At 41.9% G+C, this 25,875-nt stretch overlaps 1 protein-coding gene across 2 annotated transcripts in view; it reads right to left on the bottom strand.

Annotated features, from left to right (window-relative positions):
* Positions 1-353: 353 nt before the first annotated feature.
* Positions 354-25,875, bottom strand: part of LOC124622483 (TBC domain-containing protein kinase-like protein) — a 71,762-nt gene continuing 46,240 nt past the window's right edge. For both annotated transcript variants that reach the window (XM_047148192.1, XM_047148193.1), the window contains exons 14-15: positions 5,181-5,340; positions 354-1,246 (exon numbers count right to left, since the gene is read on the bottom strand). In XM_047148192.1, the coding sequence (XP_047004148.1) occupies positions 1,139-1,246; positions 5,181-5,340 (268 nt within the window). In that variant the 3' untranslated portion in view covers positions 354-1,138. The remainder of the gene's footprint in view (positions 1,247-5,180; positions 5,341-25,875) is intronic.

The raw sequence follows: 25,875 nt of genomic DNA, 5'->3' as shown, positions 1-25,875 counted from the left end.
TAAGTAAAAATGAGTACTAGTTTAACTTCGTGTAATTTTTGCTACAGTAAGTTGTTTCTAATGTAAAAGACAGAAAATTAAAAAAAAAATCTGTAATGTAATAACAAATTTGCAGTTATACACAGAAACAAATCATCATGTATTGCAGGCAACTCAAGACACTTTACAAATAAAAAGAGCAAAATGCATTTGGCACCATATGAACAGCCTTTCATTTAGTTACATAAAATGAACCAAATCCCAAGAATTTTTTATTGTTTACCATATTTTCAGCCTTCATCAAAACCACTGTCACATTCCTCTTGAATCATAATACCTCATACATTTCTATACATATCATTTAAACATGAGGAAAATGACATACAACAGAAAGAACTACTGTGATACACAAAGACAAATCTGTTTTCAAACATATTTAATGACATATGTATGTTAATAACAAGTAAATAATTTCAAGAGGAAATTAACAACTACTCTAATTTTTTCTTCAATATATCTGCCATAGTAAGCACAGCCATCAGTATATTTAAACCACTGACATAGTTTTTAATCACTGAAGAATAATTAAACTATGTACAATAGATTTACAAGTATATCCCTGACTTGCATTTTTCAAACAGGGAATAAATAATTCATCAGCAGAAACATTTGCTGAAGCATATATGCAAATTTCCGCAGTTTATATAACATTTAAACTTTGAATTTCCAAAAAAATATGACAGTTTTCTTTGCTTTCAAGACTCTCTACATACAAATCTTATTTCAACAACTGAAACTATTAATAAATATACAATTATAAACATACACTAGTTTTCACCTCAGTCATTAAGAATACTCTGCTTCTCTTAGAAGACTCTTTTATAGCTTACAAATGGAATGGAAAAATAAGGAATAATTGTGACCATCTCAAAAGACAAAGTATTTTGTTGTTCACAATAATCATGTATTAAATTGGTAATTTCAGTGAGAACCATATAATCCCTTGATTCACAACTGTTACACCATTGTGACCTTGAACATTACATCGTGTAGTTTTCTTCTGCACATATCAAGTATACCACGGGCCAGATTACTTTCTCCAATAATGTATCACATGAATTCAGCAACTATCGCACTTTGCAAGTGCCATGTTGTGCCGTCACATGGCTCCTGGAACCAGCAAAATGTTGGAAGAACGCAACACCTGTACTCCTCCGTGCAGGACGCAGACCCGTGGAAACCCACACTGAACCAACATGTGTCCAAACTGCAGAGAAAACCTTTATCAGTTACATTTGATGTAAATGGTACACAATGTAAAGAAACAATGAGTAAACTACAATTTAACTGCCTGATTTACAGCAGAAATATCTTTCAGGGTTTCAAAGTAACAGCTACTGCCATGTAATTTTCAGCAGTGTTACTAGAAATGTCAATTAAAAAGGAATACAATGATCAAGAACATAATTTTAAAATCACAAAAGGAAATGAAGTTCATAGTTACACCATGAAAACTGAGTTACATCACCTTTATTATTCATTAATTATACACAGCATTTAACACAGCAAATATCATACGCCATGTTTTTTATCACTAGTCAAATACTTCCCAAGTGCCTAGTACTACATGATGTGTAAGCTGAAATGCGTGCAGATCACAACAACGAATCTTTTGGAACTGCACACGCAGTGTATAAAACCACTGGTACTTCATTTACTTGTTTATGCTAGAGTTGCTGAAATCCATTTTAAATGTTTCATATTTTTTAAGCTTTCCAATCGATTTTCACTGATTTTATTGTCACCTGACAGCATTGTCAATGATACGCACTTTTCTTTTCTACATAATTATGATGACGTGCGCTGTGTTCATGTTTGATCAGTGTGAAGTCACATAGTAGCTTGGCTTGTCCTTAACCAACCACTTTTTTCCAATTTATGATCCCACCAACCAGTTTTCACCATTGGCAGATGGTATTTCTAGCATAAGTTATAGTGTATAATTTGCACCACATCATGCCTTTGGTTTTAATTCATGTGTGTGATGTATTGCACAGCTAGTTTCACAAGCTTCCTTACAAAGTTTGCACTTGGGTCTACTACTGATTTCTCAATTCTGGCTTTTGTACCACTCATTTTGATGGCTTGCTACTGACAGCCATATTTGGTTTTGTTTTGTATTTCAAGGGTACATTGGTTAGGCCTGACCAAGTCTTTTTATTGTCTGCTTTGTTTTGCCTGGATCTATAAAAATGGTACTGTCCACCAGCTGTCAATGTGAGTTTGCAGTACCAAATCTTCATTTATTACACATGCAGAAACTCCAAGGTGTTGACTGCCATCAGATCAATTTCCTCACTTTCTGTCACATAGGCTACTAGTGCATGATTTTCTTCTCCCACTGTCTGCCTAAAATGCAGAAGTCCTTTGCCACTTGATTTCTAGGGTAAATACAATCTGTACACATTACCCAGAGGATTTAATAAATAGGGCGAGACGAATGGCGAGGGGGGGGGGGGGAGTGGGGAGTGCGGGGGAGAGGGGAGAGGGGTGCGGGCGAGAGGGGTGCGGGCGGAGAGGGGTGCGGGCGGAGAGGGGTGCGGGCGGAGAGGGGTGCGGGCGGAGAGGGGTGCGGGCGGAGAGGGGTGCGGGCGGAGAGGGGTGCGGGCGGAGAGGGGTGCGGGCGGAGAGGGGTGCGGGCGGAGAGGGGTGCGGGCGGAGAGGGGTGCGGGCGGAGAGGGGTGCGGGCGGAGAGGGGTGCGGGGTGCGGGCGGAGAGGGGTGCGGGGTGCGGGCGGAGAGGGGTGCGGGGTGCGGGCGGAGAGGGGTGCGGGGTGCGGGCGGAGAGGGGGGAGGGGTGCGGGGTGCGGGCGGAGAGGGGGGAGGGGTGCGGGGTGCGGGCGGAGAGGGGGGAGGGGTGCGGGGTGCGGGCGGAGAGGGGGGAGGGGTGCGGGGTGCGGGCGGAGAGGGGGGAGGGGTGCGGGGTGCGGGCGGAGAGGGGGGAGGGGTGCGGGGTGCGGGCGGAGAGGGGGGAGGGGTGCGGGGTGCGGGCGGAGAGGGGGGGAGGGGTGCGGGGTGCGGGCGGAGAGGGGGGAGGGGTGCGGGGTGCGGGCGGAGAGGGGGGAGGGGTGCGGGGTGCGGGCGGAGAGGGGGGAGGGGTGCGGGGTGCGGGCGGAGAGGGGGGGAGGGGTGCGGGGTGCGGGCGGAGAGGGGGGAGGGGTGCGGGGTGCGGGCGGAGAGGGGGGAGGGGTGCGGGGTGCGGGCGGAGAGGGGGGAGGGGTGCGGGGTGCGGGCGGAGAGTGGGGAGGGGTGCGGGGTGCGGGCGGAGAGGGGGAGGGGGAGGGTGCGGGCGGAGAGGGGGGAGGGGTGCGGGCGGAGAGGGGGGAGGGGTGCGGGCGGAGAGGGGGGAGGGGTGCGGGCGGAGAGGGGGGAGGGGTGCGGGCGGAGAGGGGGGAGGGGTGCGGGCGGAGAGGGGGGAGGGGTGCGGGCGGAGAGGGGGGCGGGGGGCGGGCGGAGAGGGGGGCGGGGTGCGGGGGAGAGGGGGGCGGGGTGCGTGAGAGAGGGGGGCGGGGTGCGTGAGAGAGGGTGGCGGGGTGCGTGAGAGAGGGTGGCGGGGTGCGGGGGAGAGGGGGGCGGGGTGCGGGGGAGAGGGGGGGCGGGGTGCGGGGGAGAGGGGGGCGGGGTGCGGGGGAGAGGGGGGCGGGGTGCGGGGGAGAGGGGGGCGGGGTGCGGGGGAGAGGGGGGCGGGGTGCGGGGGAGAGGGGGCGGGGTGCGGGGGAGAGGGGGGCGGGGTGCGGGGGAGAGGGGGCGGGGTGCGGGGGAGAGGGGGGCGGGGTGCGGGGGAGAGGGGGGCGGGGTGCGGGGGAGAGGGGGGCGGGGTGCGGGGGAGAGGGGGGTGGGGTGCGGGGGAGAGGGGGGTGGGGTGCGGGGGAGAGGGGGGTGGGGTGCGGGGGAGAGGGGGGTGGGGTGCGGGGGAGAGGGGGGTGGGGTGCGGGGGAGAGGGGGGTGGGGTGTGGGGGAGAGGGGGGTGGGGTGCGGGGGAGAGGGGGTGGGGTGCGGGGAGAGGGGGGTGGGGTTCGGGGAGAGGGGGGGTGGGGTGCGGGGAGAGGGGGGGTGCGGGGAGAGGGGGGGTGCGGGGAGAGGGGGGGTGCAGGGAGAGGGGGGGTGCGGAGAGGGGGGGGTTGCGGAGAGGGGGGGGTGCGGAGAGGGGGGTGTGCGGAGAGGGGGGGGGGGTGCGGAGAGGGGGGGGTGCGGAGAGGGGGGTGCGGAGAGGGGGGGTGCGGAGAGGGGGGGTGCGGAGAGGGGGCGTGCGGAGAGGGGGCGTGCGGAGAGGGGGCGTGCGGAGAGGGGGCGTGCGGAGAGGGGGCGTGCGGAGAGGGGGCGTGCGGAGAGGGGGGGGGTGCGGGGAGGGGGGGGGGTGCGGGGAGAGGGTGGGTGCGGGGAGAGGGGGGGGGGTGGGGGAGAGTCACATTGCAAGATTTCTCACTCAGTGTTGATAAATTTACAATTCTCGTTCCCAACAGAAAGTTCTACCTTTCAATACTGCACCACATTTTCTGTGAAATTCATTATTTGTCACTGATTATAATGGGTTCCAGGCATTTCATGATTGAAGTCAGGACCCTTTTCTGTAGTTGATCCAAATCAAACACTGATTAGCTTTCCATCTCTGTATGTTCTCCATACACAAACTTCAATTTGAAGCTGGTCTTACACAGAACAGTTACTTCATTAATTGTCATTGTTGCCGCACTGATACGATATCATTTTCCTTTGAGTAATCATGAATTTTATAAGCATCTCTGGAACTTGAACATATTGTGTTATTGGCCTGTAAATCACTGTTCCTTTTTCCTTTTGCTCCATCCTCCTGTTCAGTATGCTTTCCCGTTGTTAGCCATTCACCAATTTTTCATGTCTACGGTATATCGTAGCGAAGTTCAGCCATTCCTGCATGCAGGCTGGTTACTGCTAAGGGATGCACAGTTCTTAACTATCTTTATTCTTTTTCTGATTATTTCAAGTGTGACTTTCAACCTGTTACATTGTATTTTTGAAAAATTTCATTTCAAAAATCTAATTTACTTTATTATTGTTATTATTATTATTTTATTATTATTATTATTATTATTAGTGGCAGTAGTAGTAGTAGTAGTAGTAGTAATAGTTGCTCAGCAACTTATGTTCTATAGAAACTTATACCTGAGAAGCATTTGGTCCACGTGATCCAACCACTGTAATAACCTTGCCTTTGTGACTATGAAGAATACTGTTCTCAGGCCCTGGAGGTAACTGATTTTCTGATAAATTTACAGTTGAAAATGGAATATTGATACTTGATGGAATTGCACCTCGGTTGTATCTAAATGCAAATTAAGGAGAGACAACAAAAATAACTGACTATAAGCCGAGAATTAAATTGTTACTGCGATGTAAAGCAAAGAAATTTTGTTTGCATTCTCGTTTCAGTTACTAAAAGTAAAACTGAATTACCTTCTAAGGTCTGGATTAAACAGTCCACTGGTGTACTGCCGATCCATAGTGTCCAACGGGCACAATACTACTGTGATCAGACGTGTCACCATCATGAGGTGCCCTCATGAACTGAACTCCTGAGGGTGTTTGGCTGACTTACATCCCCTTCCACTGCAAGCCGTTCCCTCCATGGTCCACGCCCAAGTGTGTGCATCAGCAGTTGTGGAGATACTTGTGTCTCTGGTAGTGCTGATGTAGGTGTTCTGTCTGCCCTCATCATCAGGTTGTGTTTGCTGAGTGTCTTTTTAATTAGACACGCTGCTGGCTCCCAAGACTTGCTGAGATTATAGTTGCACTCCTGATCGATAAGATTATCCCTGGTACAAATTTTGACGGCTTCTTTAATGATACTGTCCCAATATTTGGAAGTCTGTAATAAAACCCTGGTACATTCTTAATCAATAGCATCATTCTCTGACACAGTGCTCCATGACCTCCAACTTGTTGGGGTGCTGCTGGTGTTCTTGGCATTGATCTTCAATGGTATGCATTGTTTGTCCAATACATGACTGTCATTGTTAGGGATGGCCACACTCTCAATCTCCAATACTACCGCAACTTTTTGCTGTACACTTTGTTGAAAACATAAGGCACTGCCTGATAATGCAATAATACTCCACATTAATGCTACAGTCCACACTGCAGGCATCATCAGCAATTTTGTATAGCAGTGGGGTGGGAAATCCTCCCCCACCCACCCAATTCAGCAGACCTCAATTCATGTGGCTTTGACCTCATTACTCAACTGAAGAATCCAATGTATGGGAGATGCTTTGCAAACAGGGTGGATATCCTCATTGCATTTCAGTGACAAGTGGCACATATTGATGGCAGTGCCAATGGCATTTATCACCATCCTCTTCATTGGCAATTATGATGGATGCACTGGAAGACTATTTTGAAGGACAGTAGTTGATTCTGCACTCATTTTGTGCCATTTGTACTCATGCACAACAAATTTAGAGAGTTCCAATGTGTGTGTTTCATTTCAAACTTTGCCATTACCTCCTGTAATGGAACCCTATTTTATGATGGCATTCAGATACACACAGCCTTACCGGTTCAATGCACATCCTGAAATTCCTGTGTTGTTGCATTATTGCAAGATATACCATAATTGTCATGACTCAAGGAATGACCCTCATATATGACCCACTGGCACAGAATCTGATATACCCTGGCCTTCCATGAACCAAGGTCAACTTTGACATTCCCAAATGATGCCAGTGTTTTATTTTTGGGAGGTGGGGGGGAAGACAGTTCTTATGTGGTGCTTTTTCAGTATGCACCAGATTTTTTGCAATAGTAAGCCAGTGTAAGGTATAAAAACTATGGTTACCTCCTCTTCTGTCATTTCCTCTGACTCCACAGGTTGTACTGTAGTGGTGGGGCAAAGACCGTGTTTAATCTGGCATTCTGATGTTCAATAAAATTTTTCTGGGTTTGTGACTTCATTGTCAATATATATAAAACTACCGATATTTCAGTCCCTGTTGCAAGCGACCTTTTTCAGAATGAGAAAACTTTGCTTCTTATATATCTGCAGACATGGCTGTTATCTAATTCTGATAGGCTGTTTAGGATGAAGGGGAGGGATGTTAGAAGTCTTTTTTGGTGTTTTTATTTTTTATTTTTTTTTTCATTGGTGGAAACCCAAGGTTTTGATTGGTGTTTGCATTACTGCTTGTAATTGCTGAAAACCGGCGAATGGAAAACCAGGCGGCATCTGTGACGCGGCATTGTTTTCCTCGACATGGAAGTTTACAGAAAGCCTGATGGGCCGTAGTGTGTATGGGAAGCCAACCAGTACTGACAGGAACCTGCATGCCTCCTCACATCATCTCCCTATGCAGAAGAAATCCACCCTGCATACTTTAACCAAGAGGGCTCACAGGATCAGTGTTGAGGAACACCTAAAGGGTGAACTAGCAAACCTCAAGTCCACTTTTTGTGCCAATGGTTATGGAATGAAAAGAATAGATAAAGCTATGGTGGCAATGAATAAGGGCAACAGAGGAGAGCAAAAGAAAAACAAAACATCACTGTTACCTTATGTTCACAGTGTCACTGAACGGGTGGACAAAATTCTCTGCCGATCAGGCATCAACCGATTTTCTGAAGCAGCAACAGAATAAAAGATGTTCTTCACACAACAAAACATACAATTGACAAAATACATGTTGCTGGGGTTTACAAAATCAGATACGAATATGCATTAGCGTATGTAGGCGAGACAGGGTGACCAATCACCACATGGATATCTGAAAACAAAAGATATATCCTACTAAGACAGCACACCAAGTCAGCAGTGGCAGAACACCAGCACGAGTGCGGCAAACAGATTGATTTTGGTGAAGCTCGCATACTGGCGAAACAGCCTCTTACTTTCAGGAGAAAAATTAGAGAGGCAATAGAAATAGCCAAGCAACCGGCCCACATGAACAGAGAAGATGGCTACCAACTTCCGACATCTTGGCTGCTAGCAATAACAGCACTAAGGAACGATAGTTCATTTGAAGCAACACATACAGCCACACAGGACACTGCAGCGGTCACAGATACGTAGATGCTAGAAAGCAGGAAAACAATGCCATGTCACAGCTGCTGCTTGGTTTTCCATTCGCCGCTTTTCACCAATTACAAGCAGTAATGCAAACATCAATTGAAACATCGGGTTTCCACCAATGAAATCAAATAATAAAAACACCAACAAAGACTTCTAACATCCCTCCGCTTCATCCTAAACAGCCTATCAGAATTAGATAACAGCCTTGTCTGCAGGTATAGCAGAAGCAAGGTTTTCTCATTCAGCAGTAAACAAAAACACCCTGAAGGAGGTCACTTGCAACATGGACCGAAACATTGGTAGTTTTATATATATTGACAATGTGGTCACAAACTCGGAAAATTTTTTATTGAATGTGACAATGGCCATGGAAGCCTACATTTACATTTCTGATGTGTCACAGTTCCTGGGGCAGACATTCTACGTCTGAGATGGTCTGTGCCCCATGTACTAGTGTTTTTAGTACCCCATTCCTTTGTGCATGTTGGTGGCAACTATCTCTGTGCAAACACAGATCAGTGTGTGTTTTCTTCTGATACACACCTTAGCCCAGTGTGCCATCATCTCTTCTCTTGATCATAACTTCCAGGAATTGTAGTCTTCCTTCTCCTTCAGTCTCCATAGTGAATTTGAGGATCGGCTGCAGAGAGTTCAGATGTACAAGGAAGTCAAGAAGTTTGTCCATTTTATTGGGCCACCTGACAGAAGTGTCATCCACATAACACACAAAGCAGGTGGGTTTCCAGTTGGATAATGTCAGGGTCTCTTCCTCAAAGTGCTCTACACACAGATTCGCAACCACTGGCAAGAGTCAACTGCCCATTGCAACTCCCTCCATTTGCTCCATTAAACAGAAAATACATGGATGTCAGGACATGCCTGAAAAGGTTGCAGGTCTTCTCATCAAATTTCTGATCGATAAATTCTAGTGATCCATGTTGAGACAACCTAGTAAATAACAAACCAACATCAAAACTTGCTCTGACATCGGAGTTCTTCAGCCTGAAGTTATTGAAGCATTTTACAAAACCCACAGAATTGTGGATATGATGTGGGCATTTACTCACATAGGGACTTAGTATCTCTATCTGCCAGCAAATATGTAGGAGCTCTGACGTTGGCGACAATGGGATATAGTGACCTCCAATCTTTGTGAACCTTGGGGAGTCTGTGAAGCCTTGGCAATACTGGTCCTTGTGGTGCTAGTTTTTAATGACACCCTCTAGTAACTCTGATTTCTTGAGAAGCACCCGGGTCTTCGTCTCACCCTTCTTGGTGGGTCAGGTTGATCTTCCTGTAGGCATCATCATTTATAAGGCCCTACATATTCTTGGTGTGGTCCTTATGGAAGAGAACAGCCTTTATGCTATTTACCAGCATGCTATCAGGCAAAATCAGGTGTACATAGAAAAAGCACCGCATAACAATGGCCTTTTGCCTCCCCAATAAAACACGTGCATTATTGGGATATCAAAGATGACCTAGTTTGTGAAAGGCTAGGGTATATCAGATTCTGTGCATGTAGCAAAACATATGCTGGGCAAACTGTGCACATCATTGAAAATCGATGCCAAGAACACCAGCAGCATGCTCGATCAATGTATTCCAACAAGCCGGCAGTCACAAGGCATTATTTGTTCAAGAATCATGCTATAGATTATGAATGTACCACAATTTTAGCATTGACTTCAAAATACTGAAACAGTATCAATACAGAAGCCACTGAAATTCTCACAATGGACAATCTTATAAATCAGGACTGTGGCTATAATCTCAGCAAGGCTTGGGAACCCACACTGAGTCTAATTAAGAAGATGTGCAGTAAACACAATGATGGGGCGACCAGGGTAGACAGACCAGCTATATCAACACCACCACACATGCCAACATAAGCATCTTCACAACTGCCGACACGCATTCTCGAGCAATGACCATAGAGGGAAAATCTTGTAATGGGAGAGGATATAAGTCAGCTGCATGCCCTCAGGAGTTCAGATCGCCAGCACATTTGATGATGCTGGCGTGTCTTATTGCCAAAATGCTGTGCCCATTGGACACTATGGACCAGCAGTACACCTGTACACTGTGCAATCAAACAATATGCCTGTTGAAATTCAAGAATCAATTCTTAAGACTTGCTCATAAATGAAATATTTGTTACAAACAGCATAATATGCAATTTCATGATGCAATTCACATTTCTCATCAAAAATGAGAGATATGAGATCTTAAATGCTTATCTACATTAGTCCCTCAAATTATGTAGTATTTAGCTCTTTTAGTGTGATAATACTCAAGTTTATACTCTGAGTTTTGCATAACATACATAAAGAAAGAAAGGTAGACATAGATAAAAATGTGTGTGTGTGTGTGTGTGTGTGTGTGTGTGTGTGTGTGTGTGTGTGTGAGAGAGAGAGAGAGAGAGAGAGAGAGAGAGAGAGAGAGAGAGAGAGAGAATGAAGTGCTACACATTAGGAGCCAATGATCATCGATAACTATGTAGATGAATTTCTCTGCACTGTCACTCATGTGAACTAGTTGAGTAAAGAAGTTGAAACATATGAAGAGCCAGTTTTTGTTGTTTCATGGGATTCTTATTCTCACTCACTATTCCAGCTATGTTGCTCAGGTTGGCAAGTTCTTCGTCTCTTATTTTGTCTGATTATTACAATTCTGTCTGCAGAAGCACAGAATTTCATCTTTGCCCTGTTGTCCACCTTGTCCTCCATGTGTGTTTTATCCCTAATCTGGAACCAAAATAATCTGACAATGCTACCCTGAATCTCACCCTTGCCTTAGTATCAGCCAGTATACAAATTATAAGCTTTCTTGCAATGTCGTCTCAACCTCTGTTCTACCGTATCCTCACAAATCACAGGCTATCAATTGATTCATGCACTGTCTTTAAGTCTACAAAGCTTATTATGGTCTTCTTGCTTTTTGAAGATGGGTGTTGTACCAGTTGTCCTATCATTATGATCCATTCTATTTTCACCCTACTTTCCAGATGATGTTCCCCTCTTCAGCAGGAATTTTGACAACTTTGTAGCCCAAATCTAGAAATGATATCCCTCTTCAGCTTTTTGCACCTCTCATCTATGTTTTTCCCGCATATTGATATTAAGACAGCATTCTTCCAATTTTGAGCAATTTCTTTATCCTTTATATCTGTTTAATAACCTTTATTATTTTGTCCATCACCTTCCAATTTTATCATCTCAGCTGCTGTCCTGCCACCTTCGATCTCCTTGTTACTATAGCTTGTGGCAACTCATGGCTGCTTGCAAGGAATGATTCAATTTTATTAGTTTTTTTATTTTCACACACTGTTATATTGATATTTTCTGATAAACAGTTTTGAACATGTCGAATGATCATAGTCAGATCAATGTATTGCACAGTAAGACCATGAACTGTCTCGAAGTTTATAAAAGACTTCGGTCTTGTGTATTACTCTGCAGCATAGGAAACACTTGAACAATAAACATGGCACAAAATTTGTGTGTGATTTTTGACAGCACCAACTCTCCATGAAACTTCTGCCACAACTGGAGAAAGTATGTTCCTTGCAATATGCAGGATATATATAAAAAATTAAAACCATGTAAATTGCTATCGTATGATGAATCTCTCAGTGTGAACTGGATAAATGCAATATTTTTCAATAATTCCCATTAACAATGGTTAGTTACTTGTTTTCATTTTCTATAATTAATAAACTTTTATCGTTACACAGACATTATCTCACAATGTTTATTTTCAACAAAATATCAGTTATCGAGGTGCCCATACTTTAATATAGTATCCGAACTATGGTGAAACATGCCACTTTTCACATACGCAAATCATTCCCAGAGGTGAAAGAAGCAGAAAATGATAGGAAAATCCTAGCAGTGACTGAAGGTTGAATGTAGAAACCTTGGAGATGTAGTCTGACACCTAACCACTTAGCCACACTTGTTGCCACACCTGTCACAATAAAAGCCAAGATTTCAAAATTACATATGATGGAAACTAAACTCCCCCCCCCCCCCCAAGACACTGTGGCTGGTAATGTCATCAGGCTGCCATCCAGTCCCTGCATGCCCCACTAGACAGCCCTCTTAACCCCCCCCCCCCTCCTCACTTACCCACTTATACCCTGCTATCCTTCTCTCTTCCCAAACCCACTCCAGATTGCTATTCATGTGACAGTCACATTTTGGTTGGAGCTGTCGGTGGTATCGGTCATGTGTTCATGGGGTGAGCTTGCTTTTGTGTGTGTGTGTGTGTGTGTGTGTGTGTGTGTGTGTGTGTGTATGTGTGTGTGTACGCGCACATTTTTGTTCTTCACTCAAGAGGGCTTTGGCCAAAACCTGTAATGTGTAACGGTCTGTTCATTGTGCATGTCTGCAACTCAACAGGCCTTCTTCACAGTGAGTAGCAATCTATCTTTTCGTAACACTTAAAATGTACATACGAATATAAATACAGAAAACTGCAACCAATCACTTTTTGGATATCTGTTTATTTACATGAACTAATTTTTGAGCCTTTACAGTTTCCGTCTTATTTCTGGGCACTGGATCTGTGACAAGCAGACAGATAAAAAAAACTCTAATGTTTAACAGTAAGAGGGTGAGTTGTGTTGAAAAACAAATTCTTTTACTTACTGCAACACTAAGGGTAGCATTGTAGTTTTATGGTACTGGCAACTTCCATTTTGATTGCCTACACACCACATACTAAATAATGGTACCATACTGACATTATAAGCAGAATAATTCATTTTTTGACACAACTCATAGTGATGCATTCAATTTTTCTTATGTATCATCTTCTCAGAGATCCAGACCTCAACATCACGCTGCAGAAACAAAGATGTAATTTCCATGTGCCCCATCTGAAGCTGAACCTGGAAAGACTGGAAAACCAGTTCATGGGAATTAACAAATATTCAACACACATCCATGGGTTCTAGAACATCCATAACGGGTAAGCTTCAGCCACGTTATATATAGGCTATATTAGGAATGAAATACATTGCATCAGAGGTGAAACAAATCAGTTGCTATGAAATGCAATGACTGCTCAAAATTAAATTAAACAAACAACATATCTAGTAAAATAAACCCTCACCTCCAGGTGAATGATGGGTATTGTTTACAGAAATTAAGCATAGAAAACTACACTAAATTTTGTATCTACAGTCACTCAAATTGAAACTACTGTGAACATAACCACTGTTGTAAAAGTGTCTTAAAACCATGATAGAATAATGGTAAATAGGCTAATGATCACATAAAAAAAATCTACATCTATACCCTGCAAGCCAGTGTCTAGCAGAGGGTACTTTGCATATCACAGTCACGTCCTCCTTTTCTTGCTCCAGTCACATTTGGTTAGCGGGAAGAATGATGCTGATAATGTTCCACGTGGGTTCAGATCTCTCTAATTCTATCTTCTTGGTCTCTTCACAAGGTATGTAGGAGGAAGCAATATACTGGTTGATCCATCTATGAATGTACATTCTTGGTGTTTTAACAGTAGATTGGTTGGTTGGTTGGTTTGTGGGGAAGGAGACCAGACAGCGTGGTCATCGGTCTCATCGGATTAGGGAAGGATGGGGAAGGAAGTTGGCCGTGCCCTTTCAGAGGAACCATCCCGGCATTTGCCTGGAGTGATTTAGGGAAATCACGGAAAACCTAAAGCAGGATGGCCGGACGTGGGATTGAACCGTCGTCCTCCCGAATGCGTTTAACAGTAGAGCATACTGTGATGTAGAGTGCCTTTCTTGCAGCATCTGCCACTGGAGCTGACTGAGCATCTCTGTGATACTTTCACTCTCACTAAATGATCCTTTATCTAAACATAATACTCTTCTTTAGATATTCTCTATCAGTCCTATCTAACTCAGACTGAGGAACAATACTCAAGCATTGGCTGAAGGAGTGTTTTGCAGGCTACTTCCTTTGATGATGGACATTTCCTGAGGATTCTACATACAAAACTTTGTCTAGCATTTGCCTTAGCTGTGATTAATTTTATGTTGTTGTTACACTTTAAATTGCTCCTCGCACCTGCTCCTCCATATTTTATGGAAGTAACTACTTCCAGTGATTGTTCTGCAGTCATGTAATCATACAATGAAGGGGCTATCTATGTATTCGCAGTATGTTATATTTTCCTATATTGAGGGTTAACTGCCACACACTGCACCAAGCGTCAATGCTCTGTAGTTCTTCCTGCTTTTCACTACTATTTTCTACAGTTGTGACTTCTCTGTATGCAACAGCACAATCCATGAAAAGCCTTATGGAATCTTCTCACGTGGTCCACTAGGTCATTTACATATAGTGTGTTTCTAAAAGAATGACCCAATTTTGGACAGTAATAATTACAAAACTTAGGGCATGTTGGTGAGGAAAAGTGTTGTTTGAATGGGTGTGGCCTGGAGTTTCAGAAAATCGCCATTGGATGTCAATCAATGTGTCGTCTCAGTTTACAGTCAGTCAGAAGAACAATGGCATCCACTCAACAAAAGGCATATTGTATGCTGCATTTTACAAAGAGTTAGTCAATGATTTTGATCCAGTGTGTTTGCCATCAGCATTCTGGCATTGATCTGCCTGCACACAAAAACATCCATCATTGGTATCACCAATTTGAAGAGAGAGGATGTTTGCACAAAGGTAAAAGTCAAGGACAACCTCACACTTCAGATGATATGCTGGAAAGAATTCGGCAAACATTTGAGCAAAGTCCACAGAAGTCTACTCATCACACAAGTAGAGTACTGGCAATGCCTCATACAACTGTCAGGTGAGTGTTAAGGCATCGTTTGATCTATAAACTATACAGGCTAAAATTAGTGTAAGCTCTTTGGGTTAGTGTTAATAAAAGGAAACAGGTTGACTTCAGCAATGCTCAGCTAGAGAACATTTAAGATGATACCATAGTTAATTTCCACTGATGAAGCAACATTTCACGTTAGTAGTAAAGTAAACTGACGTAATGTGGACTCTAGAACCCTCCTGACATAACTAAGAACGAAAGACACTCATCTAAAGATGGAAAAGCGTGCAATCCTTTTTTGAGGAAAACACAGCAACTAGAATGCAGGGGGAATTTAAAGCAGACTGTGGTGGCAGTGAGAATTTGGATCAAGGAGGGAGGCATGCCAGGGTAATCCATGCAGTTGAGTGAACTGCTATGCGAAGGTGGCTTAGGGATAATGCACCTGCCTAGTAAGCAGGAGACTGGGGGTTCAATCCCAGGACTTTGTACAAATTTTCACTTTCCACTTCAGACTACATATATAAAACTGTATCTTCAAATGCTGCAGAATTGGCTTTTATCCACAACTGCAGGAGAACTCCGATGACTTCATTTTCCAACAGGATGGAGCTCAACCACACTGGCACAACAACATACATCAGTTTTTCAATGACACACTGCCTCAATACTGGATAGGGCAGATGGGATCCTAAGACACTGCCCTGCATTCTTGGCCTCCAAGATCACCAGACATGATCTCATGCAATTATTTATTTATTTATTTATTTTGGTGCATATGTCAAGGAAGGAGTGTTTATCTCCCCTTTAGCCTCGTGACACAGAATAGGCGAAGAACAGAGTAACAGCTGCCATAACTTCTGTAAAAGCAGATACACTGCATAAAGTTTATGACAAATTTAGCTATAGTCTAGATGATGTTCATGCTGCTGCTGGTGGACACACAAAGCATTTGTAATACCAAAGCTAAAACTTAAAGATTTTTTGAGTATTTAGCAATTTACCTCATGTTTGTAGTATGTTTTTATCAATAAATATTGAGTTTTGAAATCAAGTTACACTTTTCAAAACACCCTATCTATTGTGAAAAGTAGAAGTCCTATAACTGTTCCCTAGGGCACACCAGAAGTCATTTTTATGGCTAAAGACTTCGATCTGTTCAGAATAATATGCAGTATTCTGTTTTCCAGAAACTTTTCAACCCAATCCACAGTTCATCTGACATTTCATATGCTCATATTTTGTACATTAAGTGGCAGTGCGGAATTGTATCAAACACCTTCTAGAGTCAAGGATCATGGCATCTACTTGCTTGCCTGTATTCTGGGTCTCATGGACAAACACAGAGAGCTGGGTTTCGCACGATTGTTGTTTCCAGAACGCATGGATATTCCTAGAGAGGACATTTTTGGTCTAGAAAAATGTCATAATGTGTGAACATAAAACATGTTCCAAAATCCTAAAAAAGACTTATATCAGAGATGTAGACCTACAGTTTTGTGCATCTGTTCAATGATCCTTCTTGAAAAGAGCGATGACCTGTGCTTTTTAAGATCATCAGGAATGTTTCATAACTTCAAAGACCTGTGGTACACTACTGTTAGCAGAAAGGCAGATTCTTTCCCATACTCTGTGAAGAATCGAAATGGTATCCCATCAGGTTCGGGGCATTCCTTCTGTTGAGCAATTCCAGCTGCTTTTCTATCCATTGGGCGCTTATTCTGAGACCTGTCATTTTGTTCTTTATGTGACAATTTAAAGGAGGAACTACAGTACAATTTTTCTCTGTGAAGCATTTTTGGAAAAAGACGTTTAGCATTTTGGCCTTTCTGTATTATCCTCCGTTTCAATGCCATTACCGTCACAGAGTGTTTGGACACATAGCTTCAATCTGTTTACCAATTTAACGTAAGACAACAATTTCTTTTTATTTTCTGCCAAGCCAGTAGATAGAATTTTACTTTTGAATTCATTGAACGCTTGATGTCTAGCCCTAATTACATTAACTTTGGGTTCATTTAGTTTTTGTTTGTCTGTGAGGCTTTGGCTACACTTAAATTTGCAATGGCACTCTCTTTGCTTTTGCAGCAGCTTTCTAACATGGTTGTCACACCACAGTGGGTCTTTTCCATCACTTGCAATTTTGCCAGACACATACCTGGATGAAGCATATTGTATGATATTCTTGAACTTTTGTCCATTGATGCTTAGCATTGCCAGTGCAAACGACAAAATTTTTGTGTTGACCTATCAGGTAATCTGAAATTTGTCAACTGTTGATCTTCCTACCTTTCTTTGTACTCTTATTTACAGCTGTATTCAGTGATGCTATAATGGCCTTATGATCACTAGAACAATATCACTCAACTCTTTGTCCCTACTACCTTTGCCCATCACTTGAGTCTCCCAGTCTATAGCTGACAATTTAAAATCTCCACCTAAATCTGCAACAACACAGGGAAATGTACACGAAATATTCTTCGAATTTCCACTCAGATGTTCTACCACTACTGCTGGTAAGGCAAGGGGGGTCTATAAATGCACCAGCTGACATGTAACACTTTTCTTCACCCAAATTATTTCACATTCTGTATCTTTGCTAATGTCACTTGATATTATCATACTTTTTATTGCGATAAACACACCTCCATCATTGGGATTTAACCTATCTTTGGGAGACACTCCTTTAGGAGTTTGGAATTTCATTGCTATTGAAATTTGGTTTCAAGCAGCTTTCTGGGAAGTGTTACCATTTATAAGTGAGACTACTTCCTGGACCTCTCTATATATGTTTCTGCAGTGAAGTGCTACATATCAACATTTTTTCTCCAATCTCTTTTCGCGAATACTACCCCGTCTAGACTATGAACATGTCTTTTTGGGCCTTTGGAGGAATTTCTCTATCCTACAGAACCCCTACCCTGGTAGCTGCTTCCTGAGTGTAGTGCATGCCTGACCTATTAAGGGTAGTCCTACTTTTCTTCACCCCATAGTGAAGGTCAGAAATCCACATTGTACATCATCACAGAACTGTCCAAGCCTCTAATTTAGGCCTTCCACTCGGGTCCATACCAGAGGACTACGATTGGTTTTGGGAATGATCTACAAAACAATAGCTATGTTTCCACCCCGTAAGTGAGGATAGCTGTTTTCACTAGGTGTCATTCCTGCCAACATGAGCCGTGATTTGCAGCCAGGTGCACCAAGTAAGCTCAACAGCTGCCAGCAAAGCCTCCTCCATATCTCGGACAAGATGTCCTGTGAAGCAAACACAGTGGATACTGCTGTTCTTTTCCAACATTCACAGTATTTCTCTTAGAGTCTCCATCACATGCCTAACACTGTAACTCCTAATGACAGGCAATCCTACCCTCTGCACTTGCCTGCATTTCTCAGGAAGATTGACCACAGTCCCAACAGGCAAGGTATCCCATGCTGGCTCGTACATACTTTCAGCAGAGAGCAATACCTCATCCATGCAGCTGATATCAATTTTTGCCTTCTGCCCCGAGATTCGCAATTCCATCACCATCTGCAAATCATCAACAGACAAGTGTGACTATAGGCTCCAGAGGTGTCAATATCATTCACTTCAGATGCCCCAATGCCACTGCCGCTCAGGGTAGTAGCATAAAGCTTGTCAACCACAGCCAACACAGCTTCCAGCTGTTTAAAGACTGTGACCAATTCCCCCTTGCATTCACACACATTATTTGCAGTCCCTAACCATCTACGAGGGTGTGCTGAAAAGTAATGTCTCTGAATATTTTATGTGAAAACTATTAACATACTTTAAATAAAAACATCTTTATTCTTTACATCCACATATTTGCAGCCACCTGCCACTAAGGGCTCTGAACTGCAGTGTATGACATGGCACTGTGTAACCTAACTATGTTTGTGAGTGAGAAGCCATTTCAAATTCGAAGAGTTTATCCATACATGGAATACTATCTCCTTCAGCATGACAATGCCAGATTGCACACGAGTCCTGTGACATTTGCAGCAATCCAATGCCTTGGATTCACTGTTGTCGAGCATCCTCCATACAGTGCCAACTTTGCTCCATCTGATTTTCAACTGTTTCCAAAACATAAAGAATACCTTTGAGGACTTCAATTTGATGGTGGTGAAGTGGTGTAAGCAGAAGTGAGGTTGTGGCTCCATCAAAAAAGTCAAACATTCTTCAATGGCAATGTCAACGAACTTGTCTCTTACTGGAAGAAATGTTTTCATCACCTTGGTGACTGTGTTGGAGAAATAAATATGTAGACATGAAGAATAAATATGTAGACATGAAGAATAAAGATGTAGAAGCTTTAAAAGTTTTCACATACAAAATTCGGAAGCTTTGCTTTGCAGCACACCCTCTTATACCAAGTATTTGTCCGTATCACAAGTAATATAACACTAACCCAAAAGTTGATGGTTGCATTCTATGTTCTGCTGCTGGCCTATCTAGTCAGTCAATGCTACCCAATGAAGAAGCGTCATACAGAGATATGCATCGAAAATTAGGAGGAAAAAATAAAAAAATAAATAAACTTAAAAGGGTAAACACTAGTCTACTAATCCACACAGTAAAATACACATGTGGAATTTACTTCTTCACAGAAGCATGTGAAAAACAAGAGACTAAATTAGATTACTATGTATTATACAAACTGCTACATCTACGGGCACATCCTCTCAGATCCACGACTGCTGTTACACTGACTGTTCAGGCACTGTATCCAATGGTCATATGATCCCAACTGACTTAGCCACTGTGGATATCTGCTACCTATAGTTTTAAAAAGGAAACAAGATTATTGTTTAAAATCCTATTGATGACGAGGGCAAAAGCAACTGAGTAAATCTTGAATTGGAGAATGATGGGGAAGTTAATCAACCACATACTTCCAAAGAAACCATTCCAGCAGCTGCCTTACATAATTTAGGGAAAAAAATAGAAAACATAAATCTCGATGGCCAGACAGTGATTTGAACCAATAACCTCTAGTAAAGTACGAGTCCAGTGTTTTGTAGTGTGCCTTGCTCAATCTCTAGTATTTTAGAAAACAGGTCAATATTTCACAGAATAATCTTATTTCTACCAAAGTTATCTCACTGATCTACATATACAGACTGAAGTGATAAGTGAAAATTTGCACCAAGGACAAGATTCACATTCAGGTCTCCCGCTCCCTATGCAGATGTGCTAACCACTACACCACCCTTGCACGTGGATTTGCGCATCTGGGTAGATGATCCTAGCATGCCTCCCACCTCAATCCAAATTCCCCTTTACAGCTGAGCCCACTTGGTAATCCCACTAAACTCAAACAGCATTGCAGAAACTCTTCAATTGCATTGGAATAGCACCTCAGTATCAAATGAAACATGATTCAGTATAGTTGGAAAGCATCTGCAATGCTATTTGAACTTAGGAGGAATACTAAGCAGGCTGAAGCCTGAATAGGACTAAGAACTGAGGAAGGAGGCATGCTAGGGTAATCCGTGTTGTAGTGCAAAGCCACTGTGCCAGTGTGGTGTGGTGGTTAGCACATCTGCTTAGTGACAGGAGACCCGGGTATCAATCCTGGTCTTGGTACAAATTTTTATTCGTTGCTTCAGTCTGCATATATGCATCATAGATGTTTGGGACTTGAAAAGGTCTATCAAACCATGTACTTTCATTTGATTTGTCTCACTGTCTGCTGAAATAGAGCAAGCTCAAGAACTCAAGCACCCTGGAGCGACATACAGAGATACTGAGAAAGTCATCACAGAAGAACTGCCCTAAGTGTTATTGTAGAGTCTCGAAGGACATGGAGACCCTAATCATGTTATTGCCTCCAGGTCAAGGTAATACTTGCACAATAAAGGTGTTTGTCATAGGGACTTGACAAACTGATAACTCAACAGGACACAGGGCTTGCAGATACTAGGAAAACTAAATGTCATTCAAGATAATGCAGGATTGATTTTAGAGAAGAATTTTAATTGATGGGTATGCGCCACCTTTTTGCATAATAAAAGAGGTCATGTGAAGCATGCAGCAACTCCTGCTGTCACACCTTCACAAGAGATCTTATCGAGAAGCCGAGAAAATTCTGGTAATAACTAAAGTCATGTAGCGGATCGAAAGCATCTAACTAGTCACTTATTGACCAATCAGGTGATGCAAAATCCACTTTTCTCACATAATATCTTATGAACCATGGAGATTCTATATACCCACATTTCTGAAAAGCATCTGACACGATGCCCCTCTGCAGATTTCACGAGGGCCAAGGATACAAATTATGTCCCTAGCTATGCCAGGGACTTGATACGGCTGATCATATTCTCTGTACATGGAAATGGAACACTGTTTAAGGATAGTACAGAGAAGGCAAATTGTCAACTTTAGTTAACTGAGAGAATTTTAGGAAAGTATAGCTTATCTCTTAAGGAGACTATATACAGAACACTAGCACAACCCAGTCTTGAGTACTGCTTGCAGAAACTCAGAGGTGTGCTGGTACATTTGTTACCAGTGTGTTACGGAGATGCTCCATAACCTCAAATAGGAATCTACGGAGAAAGATGGCCACCTTTTCGCGAAACACTATTGAGAAAATTTAGAGAACTGGCATTAGAAGCTGACTGCCGATGACTATACTGCCACCAATGTACATTTTGTGTAAGTACCACCAAGATGAGAAAAATTATGTAGGCACATAGCCAGTCACTTTTGCCTCGCTTTATTTGTGAGTGGAACAGCAAAGGAGAGGAGTAGTAGTGATACAAGATACCCATTGCCATGCACCATATTGTGGCTTGTGGAGTATGTACATAGATGATGATGGAGAAGAATACATGCCAATTATTTCCGTGTCTTGCAGTGAATAAGTGGAGACAATGATTTTGTTGTAGATGTTGCAAAGGACGTTCAAGAGGCTATTGAGGATGTTGAATGTGTTGTAAATTTTGGGGATAATGAAGATGTACAGATGCATTTATTTCTGAAGGACACATATTTGTCACCACGTGTGACAGTGCTGTTCCCTTAGAATGCCGTATGTATGACATCTGTACAATGTTTAGTTCTTGTGCAATAAATAATTAAAAGTGTTCCCGGACTTTATGTTAACCCTGTATTTGATCGGTGAAATATACATAGCATTTTCTGTTGAAAAGCCTTTCTGAAAGCCACATGCATATTATTAGTATTTCGTTTTTATAAATATGTGAAGCCACTCTTTAACACATTACTTTTTCAAGAATTTTTGGTAAAACTGTCAGAAGTGATACTGGGCAGTAGTTGTTAGCATCAGACCTACCTCCTGTTTATGCAATGGTATAAGAATAGCATATTTCAGTCCATCTGGGAAAATACTCTCAGTGAGCTACTACTTGTGTAGCAGAAAATCCAGCCTATCTCTTGGGAACAAGCTTTTAGTACCCTGCAGGAAATGCCACCAATTCCATGTGAGCTTATACTTTTGAGTGAATTTATTATTTTCCTAATTTCAGTTGGAGAGATGGGTTCAATTTCCATTTTATCAAATCATTTTCTAATGAAAAGCTGGATCCTATTTTATCTGTTACACTTAAAAAGTGATTGTTTAAAAATATTTTCTACCTCTGACTTTCTGATAATAAACTTTACATTGAGTTTAATAGAAATACAGTCTTCCTGTGCTGTTGTTTGCTCTGTATCACTTTGAACATTATTGAAAACTGTTTTATCATCAGAGGTGCTAATCTCTGACATAATGCACCTACTTCTGGGCTTTTTAATAAGTTTTATTAATAGAGTGCAGTAGTTTTTATAATGATTGACTGTTTCTGGATCATTACTCCTCCAAGCAACAAGATACATTTCCCTCTAGTAAGCTATGACTTTTTAGATGGTTTATTACAATTTTGTTTCACTGTTTTCTTAGGGAAACTATTTTCAAATACAGTCACAAAGATATCATGCAATAGGTTAAATTTTGCATTAACATCAGGTTCCCTGTACACCTCATACCAGTCTAGCTGTTGTGGGCTTTCCCTAAAATTCGCGGTTGTTAAGTCGTTACCTGAACGCACTATTTCAGAGGTCTATTTTGCATTACTGTATGTAGCTGTGCATTCTTAACAGGAAAAGTTTTTATTTGTTTAAATTTATCTTAGACTGTAACAACATTATCTATCAGCACATCGCTTCCCCACACTACCCAAGTACGATAAACAGTAAAGGACATCAAACTGAAAGAACCAAGTAATACTTCAAGGTCATGCCTTCTGTCAGACTCTTTCAAAAATTCTACATTGAAATCACCACAAACAATCTGCTTCCTGCTTTCTGACAGAGAGCACTACAAAGAAGCCATTTTTTTCAAATAGTTGAAAATTTGCCAATGACAACCTATAGACAGCTTCACTTACAGAAGTACCATTATTTAGCTGAAGCTCACAGGAACATGCTTCTATATGTTGCTCTACACAAAACTTTTTAGTTTTTAAATTTTTCAAACTATGATAAATTTTAACATATATGGAAACTCCTCCTCTCTCTAAAGAGGTGAAAACTTTTATCCTCCCATGTTTACGTTTTCTGTATCTGTGACTATATGATGTTCAAACAGGCATAGTACATCTTTCCACCCTCAGTTTCTAAAGTTTCTAAATGAACAAGTAGTTCATCTACTCTGTTTTTTAATCCTTTGATAGTCTTATACAATATAACAACATTATTTTTCACTATATTTTTACAACAATCTTGTGATATTTAAGTATCTCTAGAACCTGCCTGCCTGAGGTTTTCATTAAGCTTAATTTCATATTGTTCACCTACCTATCAGAAGTTATGGTATGGCAGAAAAAGGTCAGTCCAATAATTCATGATGCTGTAATTGCAAACTATACTTCTGTTTTTCACACTGCAAAGCTGCTTGATGCAACTGATGAAGATTTTTGAAACACCAACATCAATTGTCCTTCAAGTTCATGTACCACAATGAAGGTGGAATTTCTCATTAAAAAGAAGGAATATTTTACTGTCGAGCACAGACTGCAACATCTATTTGTGACACTGATGTTATAATACCTGAATTGAGCTGCTGATGCAAACTATTACTTTGAATTTATGTACAACTCTATAAACAAGATACTGCTGACACAGCAGTCTTAGAGGCTAAATGGCACAATGATTTTCTGACTTCTTTCCAAAGCTGTTCCAAAATAATCTAGTTTGTTCTAAGACAAAACAGAAATGCCACCAGCCAGTGTCCAAAAAAGGGGATGGAGCATATGAAACAAATGGAATGTACCTCACCAGTATGAGTTCCTATGCATTGCTTGGCACACAGCACCTGAAACACCTACTCATTCTTTAGTTATTACTTGCAAATTCCCCACACTTAAGCAAGTATTTCATAACTGTTAAATGTAATCAATATCAATAAGCACTACATAAATGGTTCTAAGTTTGTGGCCTCAGAAGAATTGACCACAAAATTAATGGGATATGGATTAATTTGTTATTATCTGATAATGTTAGGCAGATATGTAATTAACTGTCCATTCCTCAATGTATTGTTGTGTGGCTACATATTGGTGCTTTGAAAATTAATTCATTTTTATTATTTTCATTAACTAAACTCTGAAATCCATTTATTCCTTGCAGACAGTAACTCAATTAACAGGAAAACAAGTTGGCATGGTGAGCAGTTAACATAAATATGCTACAGACAGAATTCATTAGTGTATGTCTACCTAGCTATGCACATCATCTCAAACATTGTTTCAGTTATGATTTTTCTGTGTTACTTGTTTTATTTCACCACTGCATACCAATGTTGTGTTGATGCTGTCATCTTATTTGAGAGACAAACATGAAATAATTTTTGTTCTTAATTTGGCAAGAAAGAGTTGCAGTGGTGAAGGTAGAGAGTACTTCATGATGCAGAAATCAACATGGCCCCATACAAGTTAACAGTCGAAATGAATTCAGCAATGGAAAGTCAGGATGCATTAAGCTGGACAGGAAGTTCATGGGAGTAAACAAACAAACACAGAAACATGTCACAGATGCATAAGTCAACCCAGAATTCCAACAGAAAACTACACAATGATACAGCTGTCTGTAATATCAGGAGAACATGCAGATCTATAGAACACTAGGGCAGAAGCTAACAGGCAATTACAGCCACATGAATTTGCAGTTTTCAGAGAAGTGAAAAAGATTTTGCAAAGATTTGAAAAATATCCATGAAGAAACAAATGTTTGTGCAATAGAATCACCCAATTAAGAAGCAATAAACAATGCATGTCAGGGTATCACATATTAGGTAACCGAAGTGTGGAAAGCCAGCAAAAGGAAAGTGACCATATCTCAGCAACAGAATGAAGATAAGCCCGAGCGAGATTCAGAGAAATATCACCACAAGTGTAGGTCAAGTTGACAAGGCTTCTGCACAGATTACTGGTGTGCAAGATCAGGTGATAAGGCACATACAACAGGAGATCGCTGTGATAAACAAGATAACAGGAAAGAAGTAAAAGTAACACTGTAAACACACATATCCTTCTAGCTGCACTAACAATGGACAGTCTATTGCAGATATAGGGGTGCACATCTAATGTACAAAATATGAAATATTCGGCCAGTTTGCTGACTGCACAACCTAGCACCATCACCTAATGTAGCATCCTGTCACTGGTCAGTCACAATATTATCATTATAACGTACCCCATTGATGTTCCTCTAGTTGGTGGATTTAATCCTTTAACGTTCTGTTAACTGCAAATGCTGCGCTCAAGTATGTTTATTTTTGTAATTAATAAATGTAAAAAACTTCAATCAAGTTCACAATGAGGAGCAAAACAAAATCAAACACTACAAATCCGTATTGCTCTCAGGTGTCCATCTGGGTCCAGCCATTGCTGTTACATCATATTTCAACAGTGTATCTTGCCTTTGTGTTCAGGTGGTAACTACAGAATGAACATCTTTATTACATTGGGTTGGGTTGGGTTGTTTGGGGGAAGAGACCAAACAGCGAGGTC

Source organism: Schistocerca americana, chromosome 7 (genome assembly GCF_021461395.2).
Source record: "Schistocerca americana isolate TAMUIC-IGC-003095 chromosome 7, iqSchAmer2.1, whole genome shotgun sequence".
Classification (NCBI taxonomy): domain Eukaryota; kingdom Metazoa; phylum Arthropoda; class Insecta; order Orthoptera; family Acrididae; genus Schistocerca; species Schistocerca americana.
The sequence above is the reverse complement of the archived record's forward strand: the minus strand, read 5'-3'. Positions and strand labels throughout refer to the sequence as shown.